This window comes from Tenrec ecaudatus, chromosome 2 (genome assembly GCF_050624435.1).
Source record: "Tenrec ecaudatus isolate mTenEca1 chromosome 2, mTenEca1.hap1, whole genome shotgun sequence".
NCBI classification, from domain to species: domain Eukaryota; kingdom Metazoa; phylum Chordata; class Mammalia; order Afrosoricida; family Tenrecidae; genus Tenrec; species Tenrec ecaudatus.
This window is the reverse complement of record NC_134531.1, coordinates 157,129,359-157,154,878: the sequence shown is the minus strand read 5'-3', so window position 1 is coordinate 157,154,878 and position 25,520 is coordinate 157,129,359. Positions and strand designations below refer to the sequence as shown.

The 25,520-nt window shown below is 45.3% G+C and overlaps 1 protein-coding gene across 1 annotated transcript in view; it reads left to right on the top strand.

Annotated features, from left to right (window-relative positions):
- The window catches only part of HTR4 (5-hydroxytryptamine receptor 4), a 106,694-nt gene extending 82,823 nt beyond the window's left edge, over nucleotides 1-23,871 (top strand). The window contains exon 6 of the mRNA XM_075542709.1: nucleotides 23,784-23,871. Within this exon, the coding sequence (XP_075398824.1) occupies nucleotides 23,784-23,871 (88 nt within the window). The remainder of the gene's footprint in view (nucleotides 1-23,783) is intronic.
- The last annotated feature ends 1,649 nt before the right edge of the window (nucleotides 23,872-25,520 follow it).

Below are 25,520 nucleotides of genomic sequence, written 5' to 3'. Positions count from 1 at the left end.
GCGCCCAGATCGCCGGTAGAGCATTTCAAGTGATGATGGAGATGAAACATCCTTGCTAGCCATTGAAGGAATGTGAGCAAGGACTGATATTGAGGTCCTCGCCATCCTGGTCTTGTCAATATGTTAGTAAACATCCACCGTGTGTTAGGCAGAGTCCCTGGGGGGTGCAAATGGTTAATATGCTGAGCTGCTCCCTAGAAGTGGTGGTTCCAGTTCACCCAGAGACACTTCCTCCAATAGCCTGGTGATCTACTTCCCCCGCAAAAAAGAGAGAAAAGGGGGTGAGGGGTGGGGAGAGCAACTGGTAGCCCTATGGAGCACAGGTCTACTTTGACACACATGGGGTAATTATGTATCAGAATCCATTCAACAACCACTGGTTTGATTGGCTTTTTATGTGCCCAGATTGCGCCAGTAGTAATGATGCAGAATAACCTACAGCCTGTTAGTACAGTCTCTGTACGCCATATGCTGGGGCTGAGGATAAAATAGAGGAGACTGTCTGGTTGTATACCACGATTCTATTCCCCCAACTACCTTCTTTTATTGCTGGTTGCTGCATCCAGTCTGGACTACTTATCAATCTCCAGCTGGGTGTGCAGATCCACCTTCTTCTGTTTTCCTTGTAGATAGTTACTGCATGTGTGCAGATCCACAGGTCTGTGCTGAGGGCTATCGGGTGAGTTGCTCCAGGGTTACCCAGGCGGGTCTCAAAGGTAGAACAAGCATCAAAATGGCAAGGACATCCAACCGTCCTCTTTCCCCTATTCCTAGGCAGATGTCAATCACAGATACCAAAACAATTTTACTGTAATTCTAACATTTAGGGTATCATCAAAGCCTTTGTGGATCTGTTGAAATGTATTTACTTTTTCTCTTAAAAAAATGGTTTTTTAAGTCCTGGATTCATTTCCAAAATGTTTAGTGAATTTTCAAGCAGTTCATTAGTTCCTTGAAGTTTACTCATAACGCCAAATTAATGACAAACAAAAGAACAACACACACACAAATAGCATGCTTTAATGTGAAATAATACATTAGTGGATACAAGATTAACTTATGATGAAGTCATAAATTCAGATCTATTGTCCATTTTCTTCTTAGCGGTGTATTTGTTTTAAGCCATTTGCAAGTCTTCCGGTGCCATATTTTGTCAACAGAATAACTTGTGTAGACATTCTTCAGATAATGCAATATTCTTCACATAATGCCTTCCTTTCTTCCAAGAAGCTCTCTGGATATTACCTCACACATCATCACAAAATCCCTAGGAGCTAAAGGCCTAGATCATTGCCTACATTTACAGATCAAAATAAATTCAAGAAGAGTTTGAGAAAATGATGATAATCTTGGGCAATTATTGAGTCCAATCTGAAGTAAGAATCCTTCTTACTCACAGAGACGAATGTGCCCGGTACTGTATTAGGTCTTGGGTCGTCGAATTCTCAGCCCTGCTTGTCCACCCAAGTTTGTTTAAGGAGGAAAAAGCAGGTTCTCCTTGCACACTGAATTTGGCAAGTACAGGTCTTTCACGCTGTGATAATGACTTACATTGTAGCAGCATATGTGTAGATACTGCAGTGGGCTTTGATACACTTCCTGGAACACACAACCCCAGCGCTCAAATTCTGATCTCATCACTTACTTTCAAGTCTCATTTGCTTAGACTTGCTATTCTGATGGCAGAAAGTATTTCTAGAGCATAGGGCTACAAATGACAAGTCTACGGTAAACCAGCCCAGCCTTGGTCCTCTTTTTATATGACCCCAGGGGTTAGAGTGTGTGTGTATTTTTAAATTTTTTTATTTAGTTATAAAATGTTATAAGAAAGAGCGAGGAGGAAAGATAGTGACAGAAATATTTATTACTTGACCCTATATAAGAAGAGTTTGTTCTAGAGTAGAATGCATGTGTGTGAATCCGGGTGTCATCTTGCCAGCTTCATGACTTGGGGAAAATGATTTAACATCTGAGCCTAATTTTCCTCATATGCCATTTGTAGAGATGATGATAACTGTCCACATTTCACATAGTGTCAGGACTGCTCATATCAACGTGCATACAGAATGCTTAGAATGGAGGCCAAGAAATGGTAGCCACTGTCATTAGGGACATCATTATCAGCAACATCGGTTCTTCAAAAAGATATTTGTACAAAATGAGACTGTGTGCCTCAAATTCCTAGCTCGGCGCTTTTCTGGTAGTGAACATTCCATAGATCAATGCTGGCCATCAGCATGACGATCATCACTTCATCACCCTCATCATCGTTGCACTGCTATAAGAGCCTGCTCTATACACCATCTCAAATGAGGCTCCTGTCAGCCCAGCGGTGCTCTGATCTTCCTCTACTAACTGAGAAGCCGAGGGTTGGGGAAAGTCAGGGTCTTGCCACTGAGCCAGAAGAGGCAGAATGTGGGTAAGTGCCAGAAAGTTTGCATTCTGGGCCAGCACGTCCTCTCACCACACCATGCTGCCTCTCCATCAAAACATCTGATGATCTGTTGTTTATTAGTTTCCTCCAAATGATATACTTTGAGTCCTGGGAGCCTGACAAGGCTGTGTTCCTCTCTGGCAGTGCTCTGCAAACAGGAAGCTGGGATAATTGGATTCCAGCCATTCTGTCCTAGGGCTGCATTTGTAATCAGCCAGCTACCGATGACCAAGCCTAATGGAAAAAGTCCTGACCAAACCAATGCACCCCCTGTTGAAACTCATTGTTTATGCTGCTGAGTGAAATGCATCCACGGCAGCCAACAGCCTCCTAATGGTCCCGACCCACGGCAGAGCTGGCTTCAGAACGTGCCAGACCTCAGCCTGCCATTAGGGACAAGCAATGGTACCTGGAGTGATGGAGTATAAGGGCAAGGGGCCAAGACATTTTTCACAACAGAGCTGGTGTGGGCAGCTCAGAACTCTAATTGATGGGTTTGGGGCCAAAGGCCATGGCAGAGTCATCTCGGCTGAGTGCGCACACAGAAGCGTGTTTAAAGCAGGTTGTCAAGATGGCAGTGGTTCCGCACTAGAAAGTTTATGCCTTAAAAAAGAAAAAAAAGTACCATTTTCCAGCTAGCTCATAAAAGGAATCTTCATAGCTACACATTGCCCTGGCATTTCTAGAGTTGCTTTGAGCCTGAGCCCAGAATTAGTTTAAGGAAATGATCATATAGACTCTTTAATTGGGTAAAGCCACTGGCATCAAGCCAATTTCCACTCATGTTTTGGTTGGTGGGTGACCACCAATGGGCTCCACCGCAAGGCAGCCCTATGCACCACAGAAGGAAATGGTGTCCCGAGACGTTCTCTCAACTGTTGCTATGTTTGAGCCCAGTGTTGCAGCCACTGTGTCAGTCCACCTCTTTGAGAGTCTTCTTCTGTCTTCGCTGTGCTTTTCCAATCATAGTGTCTTTTTCCAGGGCCTAGTCTCTCCTGAAAACATGTAAACATACATGAGAGGAGCTCTTCCCCTCTGCTGTTCTAAGGAGTTTTCTAGCTGCACTTCTTTTAAGCAGTCCACTGTACGTTCAATATTCTTCCCCAGCACCTTGATTCAAATGCATTGATCATTCCCTCATCTTCCTGACTCACTGACCAATTGAAGTGCAACAGTGGGTTAATGTTGGGCTTATGGGCTTGGGCAGCACAGGTTGGCACAATAAACTCACTACCTGAGCATCTACGGAGCACTTCTTCTCAAAGAGTCTTGTATGTTCTTCGGGAAGTTGCCAATATAGGCACATTGTGTTTTGCCAACACCATAATTCAAAGGCACCAACCCGTTTCCAGTTTTCCTTACTCAGCTTTCACATTGCACACGAGGCTGTTGGAAATACCATGGCTTGGGTCAGGCTCACCTGCATCTTCAATGTCACATCTTTGTTCCTTCTGTAATAAATTATATCGAGGGAGAACAAAACAACATACATACATGCCAAAATTAGTCATTTGTAGAGTAGGTAATGAATGGTAATATTATTTGTTCATGTGTAATCGAAGTCCACACTAGTTCTCGAAACCATGAACTCTGGAAAAGCAGAAGTGTCTTCAGCTATTCCAAAAGCAGCTAAGTAAAACCAGGTTGTTGTTGTTGTTGTTGCTGCTGCTGCTGCTGTTAGGTGCCAGCGAGTCGGCTCTGGCGCATAGTGACCTTTTTCCAAGCAGACTGAAATACTGCCTGATCCTGTGCCTCCCAATTGTTCCTCTGCTAGAGCCATGGCTGTCAATCCGACGGTGTCGCTCATTTTCCTGAAGGTCTTCCTCTTGTTCATTCCTCTCCCCTGACCCAACACAACGTCCTTCTCCAGGGGCTGGTCTCTCCTCACAACATGTGCAAAGCATGTAAGACAAAGTCTTGCCATCCTTTCCTCTAAAGAGATCCATTTGTCCTGTTAGCAGTCCATGGTACTTTCCCTGTGGTACATTGTGGTACAGGTGGTACAATGTCCATCCTCCAGCACCACAATCCACGTGCATTGATTCTTCTTTAGTCTTCCTCATTGAATGACCAACTTTCATATTAGACAATACTAGGAAATTGGGCAATTTTTAAACATCCGACACACCTTAGTCCTCAAAGTAACCTCACTTTCCAATGTTCTGAAGAGGCCTGTGCAGCAGATTTACCTAAGGCTACGTGTCTTTGGCTCTCTTGACTGCTGCCGCCATTGATGTGGATCCAAGAAAGGCAACTTCCTTGACAATTGCAGCCTTTTCTCCATTGATCATGAGGTTACCTATTGGTCCAGTTGTGAAGATTTTGGTGTTCTTGACATTGAGGTGTAATCCATAGTGATGGCTGCAGTCCTTCATCTTCATCAGCAAGTGTGTCAAGTTCTCCTTGTTTTCAACAAGCAAGTTTGCATTATCTGCATTTCTCATGTTAATTAGCCTTCCTCCAATCCTGTTGCTGAATTCTTCATATACTTATCCAGCTTCTCTGATGATTTGCTCAGCAGAGAGATTTAACAAGTGTGGTAAAAGGATACAACCCTGATGCACACCTTTCCTGATTTTAAACCATGCAGCATTTCATTGTTCTGTTCACACCGCTGCAGAGTTGTCCTAAAATTCAACAGTGTACCTGCTATTTGAGGGACTGGGTCAAAGTTTTCTTGAAGTTTGAATTTCAAAAGGGCATGTTATACAAACAGATACTGAGATAGTTAAAGGTTTATTGTGCCAACCTGGCTGATAAACACACGTGGGATTAACTGAAGGGCAGAGAGATAAATGACTCTCGGTGAGCCTCACCTTTCTAGTTCTCCAGTCTCTTGCTTTCTGATGGTCAGACCAGGGTGCAGCTGCCTTAGCCAGTTCCCTGCTTCAGCTGGCAAGACTCACTTCCTGCAAGACATACCTGAGGCGAAGCCACATGGACCTAGCCTGATGCAGCCCTGGATGCTGGAGCAGCCGTGTGGAGACCTCTGCCAGCACTGAAATGCTTACACACTCACTGATTTGGCTTTCCTCCTGTAGTTGGCATCATTGTGTGTGTTTTGTGAGTTTGAGGAGGACTTTGTGGATTGGTGTCAGACATATGGACTAATGTCGGATTTATGGGCTTGGACTGGGTTGGGATGCTTTCTGAATGTACATTTACTGTATATATAATCTCTCTTATACATATATGGGTTTCTGTGGGATTTGTTTCTCTAGTTTACCCAGACTAACGCAGATACCCAAATATTTAAACCCTTGACTGATTATTGGTAGCTCATTGAAAGTTTCTGTGTACTTTTTTCTCTAATGTTCATTTCAGCACATGAATTATTCACATTGGAAATTTGCATGGAATTGGTCAAGAGTTCAGATGTAACTTTTAGAGAATTTGGTTATTTCAGAATATATAGGTATATCATTAGATTTTTTTTAATATTAAAGAGGGCCACGAGAAAGAAGAAAAGCTCAGGAATCCAAATCACCATTTCATCACATAATCAACTTTAAGTTTAAGTAAGGAAAGACAGATTCATACGGACGCCGCACTGGGCCTGACACTGTGTTCACAATGCACATGCTTTACTTCCTGTAGTTTTGGTCATAACTGGCTGTGACGGATACCACTATTGTTACATTTCTTTTATAAATGTGGAAATGAAGACAAAGGGGAGCCCGAGGAGGCAGACTGCAGGGCTAGAGTGGGGCCCAGGCAATGTATGCCTTTCGATGGGTGGATCTTAGAAGAGAATAAGCATGTTTAGAAGTTAAAGTCATGTATTCAGAGTCAGAGCAGTTGAGTCGGGCCTTCCCCGTTGACTAATCGGATACTCTTACGTTCACTGCAGCGAAGCTTCAGTTTCCTCATCAGAACTTGGGGTAACGGTATCTACCTCTAGAGTTGTTCTGAATAGCGCATGAATCGGATGGGGACTAACTAACAGCTAGCTACAAAGAAGAGGAAGAGGTGCAACCCCTTGGCCACACCATGAGAGGTAGCCCAGACCATTCGGGTTTAGTTCTGTGTCGCTGCTAGCCAGCTCGATGATCTTCGACAGACTGCTTCCTCTTTCTGAGCTGTGTTACCTCATAAATGAAGCAAGTGCCCACTCTCTGCGTGTTCCACCATCTCGTAAGACTCACGTGAGAGGTCATCTATAAAAGATGCTTTCTGGATACACAATGCAGTATGATCATGTTGGGCAATAATTATGTCCCCTCCTGACTTTCCCAAGAGGAACTCTGGTGCCTTGGGCTGTGATTCCCAAGGTCAGCGGTTCAAAGCTGTCAGTGGCTCAGAGGGGAAAAGACGGGGCTTTCTGTTCCAGTAAACACTTACAATCTTGGGAAGTCAAGGGCCCTACGGGGTCAGCATGAGTCGGCATCGACGTCATGGCACTGAGTTTGGTATTTTTATTTCACTTTTCCTTTAACAGCACTTTGAGAGCACTGTGGAGCTCAAGCAGGCCAAGACTTGTTTCTACTAACCTCTGTGTTTCCTTTCTTTTTTCTTTCCAAACTTCTTCTTAACTCGCCCTCATCTGTGGCTGTTGTCCTTTTCCACTTAAAGTGGCTGCTCCTTTGTCTCCCGCTTCCTCCTGCTCTTCTGCAATAGACCAGTTCCCGTCTAGCGCTGAACGTGCCCTGTAAGTCTGTCATGCTCTGTATTATGAGTCTGTCTGTTTGTGTCTGTCCATCCATTTCTTCCTACAAAATGCCCTTGGTCTCGGTGTGTTCCTGTTCCCACTCGATGAGGTTGGGGGTGAACGTGAAAAAGCACAGTTGTTGCTTGAGACTTGCCAAGCAAAGGTTCCCCAGGTCCTTGATTGAGTCAACCTTAAGGACCCGGGTTCCTTTGGCTTGGGAAGGTCTGTCTTGGTGCATGGAAACCCTGGGCAGTGGGAATGGTTACATGTTTGATCCCTAACAGAAAGGCTGATGGCTGTAACCTACATGGGGGAACCTGAAAGACCTGCCTAGTGTTCTGGTCCATAAGAGAACCCTTTGGGAGCACAGTTCTGCTCGACATCCATGGGTAACCCTGAGCCAGCAGTGCCTCATAAGCATCCAATGACAACAATCAACAATAATAACCATCCATGAGAGCAGCAAGACAACAGCATTTGATGCTATGATCTTGAAGGTTTAAATTGTGGTTTGGGCTTCTTCTCTTTTCTGAGCACATGGCTGCTCTCATCTCCTCGTGGAGAGGAGGGCTGTGATGGAGCCGATGTCGGCCCATGTCATCACGGTACTCTGTTGTTCTCAACTCCTCCCCACTGTCCCGCTTCACCCCGTCTGGGCTATAAGCAAAGGCCTTCATACTCCCTCAGCAAAATTCTGTGAAGAAATCTGGCTTTTGTGTTTGTTCTGCTTTTTAAAAATAATTAAACAATTGCATACCCACGGAAGAAGAGTAATTTAGAAAATACTACAGAACAATATACAAAAATAGTAGAGAGAGTTCCTGTGTACTTTTCATTCAATTTCCATTAATGTCATAACTCCAGTACTTTTGTTAAAATGGAAAACTTAATATTGGCCCAATACTGACAGACTGTATTTGAATTTCACCAGTATCAAGTCAGGTTTTGAGTGAGTTGGTTCCAAGTTGTGATTTTGAATTTCCTTTATCAAGTTTTCCTACACTATGGCAATGCACTTGGAAGATGTTGGAAATCTTTCCCACACACTGAGGGGTGTCAGTTTAGTTTTGATAATGCTGCTTGGTTTCTTTTCTCCTTCCCTCAAATAAGTTCCCCGCTCCCACAGCCCCGTACCCTCTCACCACCCCTACACACAGTCAGCCGTCTACTACTCATACTGTATGTTTGCCTTACCCTCCTACCGTGGGGCAGAAGGTCCATCCTTTTAAGTTTTGCACTCAAACTCAGTTTAAATATTCTTACAGAGAAGCCCTGGGAGGCTAAAAGGAAAAACAAACACTTCAATACACATTTCTGGATACTTGAGATCACCATGTGACTGATCCTTGGATAAACAAAGTGCTAGCAAACGACTGGGGGGCTGTAACTCTTTATGGGAACAGACAGCCTCATCTTTCTCCCTCAGAGCAGTTGATGGGCTCGAGCTGCCAACCTTATGGTTGGAAGTCCAACACTCACTCAACAGCACCACCAGGGCTCCAGAGAAACGCACCAGTTGCTGCTGTTGTTATTGTTGGATGGTGCTATCCATTATGTTCTGACTCATTGCAACTCTATGCACAACAGAACAGAACACTGCCCTGTCCTTTGCCCTGCTCAAAAGTCGTGTTAGGTTTGCATCCAGTGCTGTAGCGGCTGTTTCAATCTTGTTGTAGGCTTTCCTCATTTTCTGACCCTCTCCCTGAACGAGACCGGTGTCCTTTTCTGGGGCCTTGCCTCTCCTGACAGCAGCAACCACACAAAAACTGGTAGAAACCCCAACTCATCTCAGGAGCCAGAGGCTCGTGTCTCAAGCCTTCCTAAATTAATGACTTAAAGGCCCAATTTATAGCTCCATGTCCATTGTTGTCACGCCCTTCTCTTACATACACGCTCTTTCTTTGATTCCTTGAGACCTTTCCATCCTAGGAGGAAAGCATCCATCAACATCCTCCCATCTCCCAGCTTCTCTACCAGTGGGTTTGCATGGGAAGGACCCTAGCTCACAGAGAAATTCAGTTCTGTGAGACAGTCTCCCTCTCTTCCCCACAGAGAGATCAGGAGCCAGACACGTCAGGGTTTGCCACCTTCCCCCTGCTCCTTGCATCCTCTCACTGCGAAGATACAGCCCTGAGCATTGCAGAATGGAAAGAGACATCACAAATATAGAGATTGACTGAGTAGTGCCACTCCAGGGCTCTCACAATGGAAGATCAACTGCCAACATGCTTTGTGGTGCATAAGAATGATGGGGAAGACTATCTCACTCTGTTCCCGGTTCAATAAATAGTTCTATAGATGCCGTGTATTCTTCACACTGCAATGTGCTGTTGGTGACATCCAACCCACTGCAAAAGTCTGTTCCAAGTCCTATCAGTCCTTTACACGGCTTCCAAGAAAACAAATCTGTACAGGAGCACACAACTCCTTTGTCTTGTGAAGAATCCAGTGGGTTGAAACTGTCAACCTTCTGGTTTGCAGCCCACTGTTTATCCTCAAGCCCCACCAGGGCTGCTATATAAAGTAGTCATGACATAAAGGATTCTGGGCTCAAGCGTGACTACGTGTAAGGCTTATTGTGCCATTGTTGAATGGCTCTGGCAAGTTATTTAACCTATTTGTGTTTCCATTTTCTCCTCTGTCCATAGAGGTATGTAATAATAGTGGGGACATCACAGAGTCATTACAAGCATTAAATGCAATATTTTAAAGACATTTAACAGGCCCTGGTAAAAAAAAGTATAATGAATTGCTACCTCTTATAGCAAGAAATGGACTTCCAAGAGTGCTGAAAAATCAGTGCTCACATACACCCACATAGACATCTTGCATGGGCATAAAACGTGTGTCCCTGTGGACAGTAAATGAGAATGGATTATGTAGAAAGGCTTCCAGAAGGAGATGCTCATTGATCTGGGTCTTAAAGTGTTGGTCTAGTTTAGATGGGGTAAAGTGTAGAAAATCACTGCAGACTCAGAAGCCAGGGATGATGGGTAATCTGTCATTTAGCATGCTTTGGCTTTGTAATCTAGCATCAGAAGCTACCATATTTCAGAGGATGATAAGAATTACCATCAGCCCAAAACGGAGGTCCATGAGGTGGAGGTCAGACATATGTACACTTTCTCGACACATTTTTTACAATACCTGTGGCCCCAGACCCTCTCTACTCTCCTGTGGGTGGAATAGTTGGTTTGAATGGCCACCCAGAACCGTTAGACTGTCTTCACAGCGATGTGGTCTGTCAGGATACACCTGGGAGTCACAAGATACAACTCAGCAGACAGGAGACAGTTCATCAATCAGGACAGCTCCCAACCAGCACAGTTCTCAACCTCCTCGCAGCTATGTCGGCCTGCCTGGGCCCTTCGCTGGCCTCTTGCCCTGCTCTGGCAGCACTCCAGCCTTTGAGCTCCACAGAGGAGAGCCTGGAGGCCCCAGTTCACCAGCGATCCTCTGCCCGAAAGCACACAGCTCGCTCTCTCTCTCTCTCTCTCTCTCTTTGGCTTGGCAAGCCCGCTGCAGGCTTTTCACACTGGCCTCCCGCAGCTCGTCCCTTGAGCTGCTGAAGCAATTACCAATTTCCACAAGGTTGCTTAATCTTATTAGGTGGTTTTACATTCCTTATTTGTAAAATAGACTAACAAATTCCTTGCAAGAATGGGCCTACCCAATCATTTTAGCAAAATTATAATTCCAAGGCCAGAAAGACCCCGTATGAGACACCCATGCATTACCGGTCTTCAAGGCCTAAAATGCCTAACTAAATTAATGCAAACAATCAGGCCATTTAGGAATTCGTGAGATAAAACGTCCAGAGTTTGGCAGTTTCAGAGTTAATTCAGAGTTAATTTCGGTTGTTGTTCCTATAGTAACAATTTATTATTTTACTTTTTCAATAAGAAAATCATGCAATAACTAAGGAATTGATCATTACACATGGACACAATCCATTACTTAAATTGAGAAGCAATTTTTCTGGGTTGTTTTACCATGTGTATTATTTCTTTTCATTTTAATGACATTAGGCAAAATACGTAAGTAGTGGCATAGAGTCAACGCTGAGGCTGTAAGTCGTTCCAGAAAGAGAAAGAGAAAGCCTCATGTTTCTCCTGCAGAATGGCTGGTGGTTTCCAACCACTGACTGCGTGGTTCCCGTGTGCCAAAACCTGGCATCGAATCAGACACCCTTTTCTCTTTACCTTAATGCTCTCACAATTTAGCTAGTTCAGCCCCAATTGAAATTACCTAGCATAAACAACAATATAGTAAATGGAAAGGTAAACGCTTTACTAGAGACCTAATTAAATTTCTCTAAACATTTGCAAATCTCTTCATGAATATAATGCGTATACATGGGGGCACGAAACTGAATGAAGCACTTTAAAGTCACGTGTATGTGTGTAATGAGCACTCAGACATGGCTATTTTATCGCTCACTCTGCCATTCTCAAACGATTACTTTTTATTCTGGGCTGGACTCCGTGTAATCACAAAGTAGTTGCCGAAGCCTCGAACACTGAGTCTTCTACACATAATCACACTAAGCGCTGGGAGAAGGGGCAGATTCTCCTTACACGTGTCTATTGTTCAGGAGGCAAACACTTTCCGGGTGGCTTCTTTAAAATAGCTTCCTTAGAACACCTCGGGCCACGCCCTTAGCTGCAATTGATCTTGCTAGTTTCTTTTGCCTTTAATAAAAGTCAAGTTCTGGCAGAAAGAAAGAAGTGCATATGGATACATCGTTTCAGTGTTTGCCACAGTTTATAAATCCGTCAGTGCTTTCATGGCAGAGAGGTTATGCATTGGGCTGCTAACAACAAGGCCAGTAGTTTGAAACCACCAGCAGTTCTGAGAGAAAGACAAGGCTTTCTACTCCTGCGAAGACTTACAGTCTTGAAAACCCACGGTGGCGTTTCTACCCTGTCCTACAGGGTTGCTATGAGACAGCATCAACTCGATAGCGTGAATCTTGGAGAGAAAAGCAAAAGGGACATGTGTGGGGAGAAGCGGGGACCACAGAGTAGGACATTCGCTGACTTCACTGGATCTACACTAAGGAATAGGGCATTGTTAGAGGCTTGGGCTCCCCCTGCCACATCTCTGAACCTACATGATCCTTAGTCTACTTCTTGCTGAAGGTTGGGCAACTCCATTCTCTCTGCTTCTCTTTTCATCCATTGTCTCTGTCTTCTTTCCGGACCACCTTTCTGTCTCTATGTACACACGGAGCAAAGCTGGCTCCTCTGGACAGCATGCCCCTCGGTCCTTCCCTCCTTACACCGAGACAAGCAGAGTGGTCTGACTGGGCTTGCTGTCACCTGCAGGACAGGTCTTCCCTGGCCCCGTGAAGAGCTTCTTGACTGGAGCAAGGGATTGTTTCTCAGATGATGGGGAATGAGGACAGAACGACAGCGCCCCTGGCGCACCTGACAGCGAAGAAGCACAGTTAGGAAACGCAGACCTTTCATAGTGTAGGAGGACTAGGAGAGGGGCACACAGAACAAACCTGCCCCGTCTGGCAACCACGCTTACAATCTTTTAGCAGGGTTGTTTCACTCTCCTCCTCCTAAGGAGTGAGTCCTTTGTCAGCCTCACACTTCAGACTCTTCATAATGCTGCCTTATGCTCCAGCTTCCATTCTCCCAGCCCCAGCCCATCTCAGCGCTCTCGCGAGCGTCGGGCTGACGGTGAAAAGCTACATCATAATGGGTGGAATCAGGCCCTGACTTCACTGACAACCGAAGATAGGGTCCGGAGCCAGGACCCCTTAGTCCAGTGGTTCTCAACCTTCCTAACGCTGCAACCCTTTCATAGAGTTCCTCGTGTTGTGGTGACCCCAACCATCAAATGATTTTTCTTGCTACTTCATAACTGTCATTTTGCTACTGTTATGAATCATAATATAAATATCTGATATGCAGGATGTATTTTCACTGAAACAAATTGAACATAATTAAAGCATAGTGATTAATCACAAAATCAATATGCAACTATATATCATGAAATATTTATTTCCAATAACAAATAAATGAAATTTTGTCTTGAAGCATGGTGTAGCATGGGTAAGCCTTCACCCCTTTCTCATAAGTGGGCGTGTCTGCATGTGAGTGGACCCACCTGGAGACAGATAGAGGAGCGGTGTCTCGGTTCCTAAGACCATCGGAAATATGTGTCTTAGGCAACCCCTGTGAAAGGGTCATTTGATCCCCAAAGGGGTCGTGACCCACAGGTTGAGAACTACTGCCTTAGTTACTCGGACCGTCAATTTTCTAGTGATAAAGATAAGTTCCTGCAGGATGGACCAAGCTGTGGATGAAGAGCTACTCTGTTCCATGATGAAGGCTGAAGACCTCAAGCTACTTCCCTGGGATAACAGGAATCATTAACGGTGTCAGTGTCCTCTCCATTCGTTGTCCCACCTAGAAACGCAGCATCACCTTGGGTACTCCTTCTCAGCGTGTCCCTATTCTTCTCCGCTCCTCTTCATAACCTCACCATCTCTCTTCGGGAAGAGAGGAACATTTAACTGGCTCCAGCGACCCCACTCATTCCCCCAGTGCACCTACAGTTCTGATGAGCGTTTAGGAGGATCATTTTACTCTACTTCACCTAAGAGTTTAACCCAAAGTCTTTAGTTTCAAATTTAATACTCGCAATGACGTTGCATAAACTTTCCTTAAGCTTCATCTTTCATCACCCTAGCCCCAGCGTAGAGCATTCACAATTCCACAACTCTTGCTCTGTTACATCACAGCCCACGGTCAAGGCTGGAATGCTCTTGCTGCTCCTGTACACAATACATCACCAGGTCCTATCAGTTTTACCCGAAAGACGCATTGTGCCTCCCTCCACCTACTCATCCTGTCAGTTCTGCCTGCCTCGCTTAGCCACCAGCATGTCTGATACCTCATAGCTTCTTATGGTAGGCAAAATAATAGCTGCCAAAGCGTTCTCCATCCTAACTCCCAGGTATGCCGGTGACATAGTGAGTTATGTGTTGGGTTGCTAATCACAAGTTCAGTGGTTCAAATCCACCAAATGCTTCCTATCTGGTGGAGAAAGATGAGACTTTCTACTCCTATAAAATGGTTTAGTCTTAGATGTCCAGAGATGTAATTCTGCCATGTCCTAAAGGGTCGCTGTGAATCAGAACCAACTTGATGGCAGGCAGTTTTATTTAGTTGGTTCTGTTTCATAGCGACCCTTTAGGACACAGTAAAATTGCCTCTGTGGGCATCCAAGACTGTACATTATAAGTTGTCATGAGCTGAGGAACGCGGGCAGCCTCCAGAAGCTGGCAAAGGCAAAGAATAGATTCTTCCCAAGGAAGAAGCACAATCCTGCCATAGCCTTGATTTTAGCCACACCCTCCAAAGCAAAACAAACAAAACCTCTCAAGACCGCTTACTTCTAGAACTACAGGGTCAACTTGCGTTGTTTCAAGCCACTAAGTTTGAGGTGATTTGTGACAAAAGTCATAGGGATTTAACTTTATCTACAGAACCATTGCTGTTGATTGAACTCCTGGCAACTCCACATGTGGCAGAGTGACCTGCCCTCCATGGATTGTCTGGTGGCCTCCAGTCAACAGCCACTCAGAGTGGCCCCGTCTTACAGAGCAGAACTGCCTACAGAATTCACCATGTTGCCAGGAAAGACCAGTCCCTGCAGAGGGGCTGTGTGCTTGGGAGTCTACAGAGGGGCAGTGAAGAAGAGGAAGGCTCTGGGAAAGCTGGATTGTCACGGTGGCAGCAATCATGGGCTTAAACACAGCAACAGCCGTGAGGAGGCCACGGCCGGGCAGTGCTGTGTTCTGTCGTTCAGAGGTGGCTGTGAAGGGGAACTGGGTCCTCGGCACCTGTCAGCACCTGCAGTCTTGACAGGAACACAACTCCAGCTCTTCTGTCTTGGAGCCACCTGGCAGGAATGACTTGCCAACCATTCTCAGGGCTCCTTACCTGGGTTGCTGTGCATCCAGTTGGCTTCAAGTGCCCCGGGCATAACACAATGAGGCACGGCCCAGTACCACACCATCCAAATGGTGCTGGAGCTCGTGCTTGCAGCCAGTGTGTCAGTCCATTTCCTGGGCGGTCTCGCTGTCTTCTGCTCATCCCCACTTTCCCAAGCATGATGCCCTTTCCCGGAGAGTTAGGCTGCTCACAGAATGCAAACAATTTGTGCCATCCAGGGGCCTTCTGGGCTGTGATGGTTAGTCAAAATACTTTTTTTTTAAGTGACTGGCTGAATGGCTAAAATGCCTGAGACCGAAAAGTCTTACCATGACCTCCCCACGGCCTCCCAGTCCTCACCATAGAAGAAACACCCGAAGTGGAATCCTGATTCCCTGGTGACAGAGCCCCGGCTTTCATGAAAGTCCACCGAAGGATTTCATGAAGACATGCATCTCCTTACAGAGTTGAATCATTCACACGCCATTTTGTAAGTGAGCCCAGTGAAGCTCTGCCAGGCGGGGAGGGCCTGGGTGATGCACAAGAAGGTCTAATTATTTCCTTAAATGCCGTGCTGGGCAGGCAGAGAGGGCTACTAATTGCTACATCCAAGCTGCTCTAAGTGCAACGCTAATTGCTCAAGGAGCGAATTGTGGACTAAGATAATTACCAAACCCAACTTGCTCCCATCATGTTTAACTGAATTAATGCAAAGAGGGGAAGCTCCTCAGCTCAAGAGGCGTGATCTCCTGCTTTGCTGTTGCTGGGGAAGTAACAGTGGGTGTCTCCACTGGGAACGGCCCAGGTGCACCCACACATCTGAGGACTTCTTTCCGCCAGGATGGCTGGAAAAGCCATCAGACTGCCAGCGAGGACACTTTGACCACTTTATCAGATCAGTCTCTGGGTCTGTGGTCTAGAAGGTTCTCTTCAGCACCATGATCAGTCACTAATTGAATGGAAATGAATCGATTACTCAGCGTAAAACAAAAATTATATTAAGCCAATAATAGAAAATGACTGAAGTTTATTTGGCATGCGATTTGCAAACCGGGCTAATAAAAATATTCCAAAGATGAGAAAACTTCCCAAGAGTCTCATATCTCGCCATGTCTGCATTGCCATGGAAATGGGGTCAGCGCAGTATTTCTATCACTGTTTATTCTGAAACAGCTTCTAGTCTGACCTTACAGTTGCTGTTTCTCGAAAATGCACTTCACAGTTCTTCAAAAGAGCCCAATTCCTCCAGCAAAAAAGATTTTACGAGGCTCTGGTTTGCCTTAAAAAAAAAAGTGTTCTGACAGCTCAAGTTTCATGAGAAGATGTCCTGGCAATGACCCTGGGAGGGCCTCTCCAACCCTGTAGACCCATAAGTCTAGACTTGAGGAGAGCAAGATTGTAGCCCTCTCTATAGGAAGTGAATGTATGCACTAATTTGGGGTTAAGTCCTGCGTTCAAGTCCTACTTTGATTATCAAATAGCAACAACCATAGCCGACCAACCGCTCACGTCAGTCCTGACTCCCGGTGGCCTGTGGGCATGAGCGGGGCCCAGTGCTCCAGAGTGTTTCAATAAGTGGCTTTCAGAAGGAGATTGCCAGGCCTTTCTTCCGAGGGGTCATCCTGTGGACTCACATTTCTAGCCTAGCCATTGGCACCCGAGGGCTCTGAGAGTTTGGCCCACCCAGGGTCTCCCACAGCGGCATTTTCAGAGTGCCTACCACACGATGGGGCTTATTCAAATGCACTTTTTAGGTGCATTATCTCATTTACTGCCCCCAAGTCTCCTGGATGTTTAAAATAATTCACAGAGTGAGTAAGTGGCAGAGCCAAGATTTGAACTCTGTATTTAAGCCATTCCAAAATTCCTACTGCTTTGACCCTATCCAAACAACAACAACAACAACAAAAAAAAACCAAAACAAGCAAGTCGTGTTTTGAGAATGCTGGTTTCTTTCACAGGGAAGATTTCCACACCCACTGTTTCTGCTAATTTTATCATCACAGCAAAGCTGTGATTTAGGTGGTAACTAATTATCAGTTCACAAAAACCAATAAGATACCCTAAACCCACCATGGGGGAATGGATTTTGATCCCAGAGGACAAACCTTTACAGAAGCAGACAGTCTAATCTTTCTCCCTCAAAGAGGCTGGTCAGTTTGAACGGCTGGCCTTGTAGTACCGAAAAGGAGCATCCGAGCTCCTTAACTAGTAACAGGAGAGGGAGTGATGCCTGTCAAGGAAATCCGAAGCTACGTTTTTATTTACGTTTCCTTCTCTGGGTGATTCATGAAGGAGCTTGGGTGGTGCAGTGGGTTATGCATTAAGCTACTAACCACAAGGTCATTGGTTTGAACCCAGCAGGTGCTCCTCAGGAGGAAGATAAGGCTATACACGTCTGTAAAGATTTAGTGCCTTTGAGACCCAAAGGAGGCCATTCTACTGTGTCCTATCGGGTCACCAGGAGTCAATTCCAACTCAATGGCCTCACTTCTAAGGAGTGACTTCTGTCAAGGCAGATTTGTTGTTCTTAACTATGGAAGAGGGCAAAGGGCTGGGGGTATATTTGAAGATGAAAGACGTGGTCATTGTGCTCCCTTGCTTATCAAGACAAATTGTTTATCTAGAGACTCAGTTTTTCCATCTGTAAAATGGAGCTAAGAAATATATCTACTTCTTGTTGCTAGCTGGGATCCCATCAGCTCCAACTCCTGCGGAGCAGAGTCGGACTATCCACCAGGCTTTCAAGGTGGCTTCTCAGAGGAAGATTACCAGGTCTCTTTTCTGAGGTTCTTGGGGTGGTGGGTGGCAGGGTGGCTGAACCCCCAGCTTTCAGCTACTGGTTGAGGGCTTAACCTTCAGTGCCACACCAGGCCTCCTAGCTCCCACTTCAGCTTGTGAAAATTTAATGACACATATTAGAACTCTAGGTCATTCCTGGAGACAGTGTCTGGCACAAAGCTAACTGCTCAGTAAACTGAGTCATGTATGATTTCTCATTATCATTACAGTTGCCTCTACATTAATTTAGACTATTGGGACTATGGATACCAGAGTACAGCCCCATTTCCTAAGGCTGTTTGCTTGAGAGCCCTTTTGGGGATACCCAGTGGTGGTTAAGTCATTAAACCCTGGTAGCATAATGAGTTATTCATTTGGGCTGCTAACTACAAGTTCCGCTGTGTGAAACCACCACCCACTCTGAGGAAGAAAGATAGGGCTTTCCACCCCTGGAAAGAGCTAGAGTCTCAGAGACTCATGGGGGCATTTCTACCCTGTTCTATACAGGTATATGTGTTGGCATTGACTCAATGGAAATAAGTTTGGTTTTGTGTTGGTTTGTTTGTTTGTTTGGGCAATAGAGGTGTGTGTGGCAGTTGCAGACCTCGGCCCTGGGCAGGCACTGACTCTCACTCTGCAGGATTCTCCGGACTTGACTGCTCTGAGGCTTTCTTCACTCCACTGTACAATTGTGGTCTTATCACCTGCCTTGCTCACCTGTAAGCCTGCCTGTGGTGATAAGAGGAGCCCCTGGCTGGGCAAGTCAGTTGGCACTGCTGTAGCGCACACACTTGCCAAGCGAGGGCTGTGACTGCGACAAGGGGGCAAGGCAAGATCTGAGGTCTTCCTATCTTGAGACCTTGTAGGTTTTATCGAAAAAGAGAAGACAGGAGGGAAATATTTTTAAACAATAAAATGTGTGTATATATTACTATTCAAAAAATAAGGCTAATGAAGCTGTCTGCTCCCATAAAGATGTGCAATCTCAGAAGCCCTAAGGAACAGTTCTGCTCTGTCCTTCAGAACCACCATGAGTCAGAATCAATTCAAGGCCATTAGGTGATCGTTATATCCCCAAAAAAGCAGGTCCATCGACCTGCTATCATGTCTATGCTGACTCACAGCAACCCTCTCGACAGGCGAAAACGGCCTCTGTGGATGTCTGAGACTGTAACTGTGTCAGTCTGGGTAGACTGGAGAAACAAATCTATGGACACACATATGTGTATAAGAAAGAGATTTATATGCAAGAGCAATTGAATATTGAGAAAACATCCAAGCCCCAGTCTAGATCCAGTCCATAAGTCCGATGTTAGCCCATATGTCCGATACCAATCTATAAAGTCCTCTTCAGACTCACGAAACAGATGCAATGACACCAAATGTAGATCACAGGTCAGTGGGTAGTAAGTCTTTGGATCCAGTGGCATTTGGAAACATCTGCATCGGGGTGGGTCCATGTGTCTTGTCAGCTGCTGTCTCCCAGGGTGTGAGCAGAGAGAGAAGTGTCTCTTGCCTCCAAGGAGGAAGTACTGGATTTCCCAGAATTCTCAGGAGAAGGCTATGCCCACACAGAGAGGCCTCACTGGCTATGATCTGATTGACAAGCTAGACTCCACCCCTACACTCTTAATCCTCAAATTGACAGTAACTCTTTAAGAATAGAAAGGCCTGCCTTACTCCCATGAAGCCACGGGTGGTTTTGAACTGCTGACCTTGCAGTACAAAGCATAGCCACTATGTTCCCAGAGCTCCTTATCATTATCTACCTATAACTAAATGAGATGCAGTGAGCCCTGAAAACACTTTCTTTTCTTAGATTAGTTTAGGCTTGTAGGAAAACTGTGCAGAAAATACAGAGAATTTCCCTATAACCCTGTCCTCCACAAGGAGCCCCAGTGGCAGTGGGTTAAGGTCTAGGCTGTCTGTTCAAACCTGTCAGTCTTTCCCAAGAGACGGAGGAGGCTATGTGCACCCGTAAAGATGCATCGTGTCAGAAACCCTGAAGAGAAAGTGCCACTCTGCCTCATAGGAACGTTCCAAGATGGAACTGACTCCATGGCGATGAGTTTGCTTGAGTTTGGGGTTCCCATCCATGTGCACAAAAACGATTGCTCTCCCAACACAGAGGCCCCTCTGTGTCAGAGTAGAACTGTGCTGCATAGCGCCTTCAAGAGTTTATTTGTGTGAAGTAGATCACCATGTCTTCCTTCTGAGGTGTACATGGGTGCACTTGAACCCCCAACCTTTAGGTTAACAGCTGAACATATCCACCATTTGTCCCAACATGTTGCATTCATTTGTTTTATTGGACTTCCCAGAGTTGTTAGTATCTAGCTTCAGGACAATTGGTACTTGCCCTTTAATGTTATTTAAATTTGCTCTCACTTTGAAATGACTGAACCAACCCCTACTAGCAACAAATTCTTCATCGCAATTCCAGCACCCCCTGTTGGAAGAGCCTGGCAAGGAGCTAGCCTGCAAAGCTTTGGGGTTTTCTAACAAAGCAGTTGCATTAAGTCCACTCTGACCCATGGCAACTCCAGTGCTGGGATTCAAATAATTTCACAACTGGTTCTGTCCTGACCAGCGGGACATCAAGAACGTGGACACCTGAAAGAGGGACTGGGAATGAAGATGGGAAAGGGCGGGAGAAATGGAGGCAAGACAGGAATCTGATCAAGCCTCACTTATTGAGTTGAGAGCAGAGGTTTAAATAGCCAGCGAGGGGCTGGCACCATTATGTCACATGTAAAATAAGGTACAGCTGAGGTAGCCAATAGTCGTGCATCTCCAAACAAGGAAGGAATGGCGGGCAACTGATCAAACAGGTAAGTATGCTAATGAAGCATTCCTGGTGAGTCTGGGGGAGATGCCATCAGTCATGCATTGACCAATCATAGCAGCTGCTAGTGAAAGATCACCAATCCTAGCAAGGGTCAAGGCAGCCACCATCTGGCGGGAATTGAGACAAAGGGCAGTAAAACCTCAGGGCAGTTTGTATGGCAGGAAACCGAGAGTAAATCCATGGCTTAAATCAGGGTAGGGAGACACGCAGTTCCCTACAGGTTCACTGATCTCATGACCACTCTAAGTAGCTTTTTAAGAGATAGATACCCTGTAAGGTCATTCATCATTTCATACAGTTAGTACTTAAATAAGAGCAATGGATGAGGTACACAAAACTAGCTTGTGTTATTAAAATAGAGCTTTTAGGTATTAGTGAATATATGAATACCGAAAACAGACAATGAAATTGTTAATTAAGATTTTCCATATTCCTTCTGGATTGGCATCCTCACTTGGAATACTCTTCATTTGATCCCAGCAGCATCGGCTTTGTGATTTATCCTTCACCCTCTGTTCACTGTGGGAGTAGGATCCCTTTCCGTTAGCAGTAGGCCTGACAACAGTCACTGTTTGATATATTAGGGATAGTGAGATAACATCTCTTCTCTGAACATGTGGTGTTCATCTTTGAAAAACACCTTTTCCTGAACTTACAGCAATTGTTCTGACGTTGTTTTCAGCTCTATGAACACCTTCAGGAATTGCATGAATCACTCATAATGGCTCATGGGAGTTTAGGGCATAACACAGTGCTGAAATGAACGACATCGTGTCACCCTCTGGTTATTTGACACTTTTCCAATTCACATTATTCAAGGGGATACCCCCAAAACCTAGAATTTTTTTCCCAAGCTATGTATTTAATTTTCTTTTCTTTTTTTTTTTTTTTACAAAACACCCATATCACCTTCAAAGTACTCTACATTACACATAATGTATTTGTCAAATCTGCGATTCCAAACTCATCTGTTTGGATGGCTGACAGTATCTCCCTTGTTTGTTTGTTTTTTCCTGAACCTCTTCTATGCCATCCAATCACTGTGTTCTCATGTACCTGTCCATTCACAGAAACAAAAGACCCATGGAACAAGGTCAGGTGACTCTGGAGTGTGGATCAAGAGAGGCACATTTTTTTTGTTTGTTTTTTTGCCAAAACTGGTGCACTGTGATGGCTGTGTGAGCAGGTACATAGCCATGATGGAAAAACCAGTCCCCTATGTGCCACAAATCAGGCCTTTTTTGTCCTACTGTTTATGCTACCTTTGCTAAACAGACAGCTTGACTAGCAGTCTAACCTGGTGGAACGAACTCCAAATACACGGGGTCGACATTTTTGTCCATTCCAGAAGTTGATGGACACCCAGAACAAGGTTTGTTCTCAATCAACATTTCACCTCTCTTGAGACAAGAAAATCACTCATACACTTGTGTTTTTCCCATAGCACTGTCCTCGTAAGCTGTGTTCAACATCACAACCACTTCTGTGGCATTTTTCCTGAGCAGGAAACAACATTTTACAGCCACATGCCATTCTCTTAAATTGGCCATCACACAAAAAAACAAGATTCAATCAAAGCTGCTTTGACAAAAAAAAATTCACTGTGACTAGAGGGCACCTTTTCAGGTAATCCACTGGGTGCACTGACTCAGAGCAAGTTAGTCAATGTTCGCCTCGTGGGAAAAACTCATACTATGCAAGCTCTGCTCCGCCCTGGTCAATTCCCGGAGGTTTTCTTTTTTGGGGGGGTTGGGGGGTACCCTCTCGGTATGTTTGTTTACTAAAGTAACAAAAGCAAGGAGAAAAACGTGCAATATTTCATCAAAAGTATAGCAAATTATATGAAATGAATAAATAAAAATGGCAAGCAGAGTTCCATCTTAATTGGTCATACCTGTTGATGGAATGAACACCAGCACGACGACTGGAAGTCGCGGCTGCACAGATGACTGTGAAAAACAAGTAAGGAATGTAAATTTGTGATTTCCACCTGGGTGGCTGCCAAGCACCCACCTTAGAAAGAACTCTGATTATAATTGCTATTTTAACTACTGGTTCGCCGAACACAACAAAAAGTTTGCTATCACTTCAGCCGGTAGGAACCGGCTGAATCCGCCCCCTGGGTATATCTTGTTACTACTTTTCCTTGGTAAGTCATGTACCCTGACTGCACCTCATTTTGTTCCACCCTAAAGTGGTAATACGAATAATTAGGCCTGCTATGGATTGACTATGACCATGGAAAGGGTTTCGCACAGCAGGTGGCACACAGTCAGGCAAAAGAAACCTTCATGGCAAAATTCCACTTGTTGTCCAACAAACAAGTCTTCTTCTCCAGGTATAATGCCAAATAGTGAATTGCTATTTATTGTTTAACCATTTTTGGTTCTTCCCTCTACGTCACGGAGAGGTTCTGATGGGGTTCCTAAGTCCTGTAACAAAGACGGCCGGATGCTGGGAACTGGGTGACTGATGAGGAAACACATTTGTAATTGAGATGGATTTAAATACCATTAACATATCGGGTACCACTGTGCAGTACTGCTGAGAAATCATAAACACTTGTCAAGTGGGAAATTTCACTGTGATGCTCAGCATCAACTTGCTGCTTGATTCATCTAGCTGTTTCCTTTTCCGAATGGCACTGAGGAAAATCGAAGTACCAAATGCTGTTCCATTGTCTCTCAGACCGTGAGACATTTTCTGATTTCAGTCAGCACTCTGCTCCTGTGGAACACAGAACTGTCCTTGGTAGAGGAGACTTACAATTCTCAGGTGCCCTCAGGTGCAGACGGTTCAGGTTTGTAAGTATCATAAAAGTATCTGCCAGGAAGGGAAGAAATCTGAACTCCAGTCCAAACTCTGCCATTCATGGTAGAACCCTAGGCCTGCCATTTCCTCTGGGTCCTTAGTTTCTACACCTTTAAAATGGACAATTTGGGCTCTGATGCAGGTCATTGATCTCCCCTATCTGTGAAGTACTGCCCCAGAGCTGCTTCCACATTCCTGGGCTCTCGAGCCTATGTCTTGATAAGAAGCTCAAGAATGCAGGGAGCGTTTTCTTTGGTACTTTGGAAGGATGCCTGTTAGATGCTCACCTCTTCTTTATTTCCTTCTTAGGTACACAGTTCTGCACAGTGGACGTCACCAGGAACTGGAGAAGCTGCCCATACACAATGACCCAGAGTCCCTGGAATCGTGCTTCTGAGGGCAGACAAGGCACACATCGCAGCCATTTCATTCCCTTTCATGTTTGCATGACAGGACCCCGTGGCATCACTCCTGATCGTCACCACCACCCGTGAGGCATGAGGCAGTGGGGGCTCAGGACCCCGGGAAGGTGCATGGAGGACAGTGCTGGACGCAATCGAGCCCAGAGCACAGAAGCGCTCAGAGCTGTGAAGGGCCCTCGGGCGTTTTCAGATCCAGCTTCTATTTGAATGCACGCGGAGCATCCTCCAAAACATCTCTGAATGTTGGCCAATCTCTGCTACTGATGTGCAGAGAAAGGAGGTCACTACTCCCGTAGATGGAATTCCTTCGATTGTGAGGATGCTTTCGTTATAAGGGAGTTCTTCCTTTGGTGAATACAAGTACAGTACGCGACTGCTCCAGTTGGCTCTCTCTGTCCCAAGAAATCCTTGGATTCAGAAGATAGTGATCCCCTACCATACACACCTCTTCAGATCTTTTCTCTAAACATCTCAAAGGCCTCTTCACCTTGGTCATCTCTCTTGGGCAGGTGCCAGTTGGTGAATTCATCAAGTCTCTTACGATGAAACCAGGCTGATAGCAACGCAGACACTGAGCCAGAAGCACTGAAGTCCTGCCAAGGGAATCACCAAGACCTTATGGCCCTGTTGGTAGCCAAGGATCTTTTCTTTCCTTGGGAGAAGTCTATGGAAGCTTGCATATGTGTTGGCTTTGGTAAAAGAAGTGTTTATAGCTGGAATGTGATTGGTGTGTGTGTGTGTGTAAGTGTGTGTGTGTGTGTGTGTGTGTGTGTGTGAAGGCAACGATTTCTCCTTGGCATATTGGCTATCAGACCACTGGAATGAATCTGGATTCGCTTCCCTTCCATGACAACGGATGTACACTTTTTCAGAAAATGTTAATTGGGAATGATCTTCTGACTCAGTATTTGAGAGGGAAACTGAGTTGATCTTCTGGACATCTTTTAGGGTCACCTGGTCTCAGACATCACCATTTCCCCCTTAGGCAAAGACATCACCTGAACCCCACTACTGGCTCTCTGGGGTAGGGTATCAGACTTCTGCCTATGATGCTCCTGGGACTACCTGTGTCCCGTTCAGTCATTTTTTTACAGCATCTCACTCCTTCTAAACTGAAAGGGATGTCTGCCTTTCCATGTCAAATACAGCTGTCCCAATTTCCTAATTGATTTTGTAGTAACTTATCCTAGGATGAGACTTGGAGTAAGGGCAAACATTTCTCAACCACTTTTCTTTCTGATTCGGATACAATGGCTATTGGAGGACTTACTACCAGTCTGCAGAGTGAAACAAAGACAACAGGGGGAGTGGTGATGGTGGGTTGTCAAAGTGTCCCACACTACAGGATAAACACGTGGCCGAAGTTTCAAACTCAAAGAAGTCTCCACACCTGGTTACCTGGTTGGCTGGCTCTGCTCGCTTGCTGAGGGGGTCCCAGAAGCCACAGTTGCTTCCTCTTCAAGTGTATCATTTCCCAGAGCAAAGCACATTAGCCCTTCCTCTTCTCTTTGTCTTCAGAAATGGTGAGAAGAGGTAATCAGATCATACACAGGATTAGCATACCCAACTGGGGAGCTTCTCAGTGTAGGCAATGCTGCACTGTTGGTCATCCTACAGATAAGAC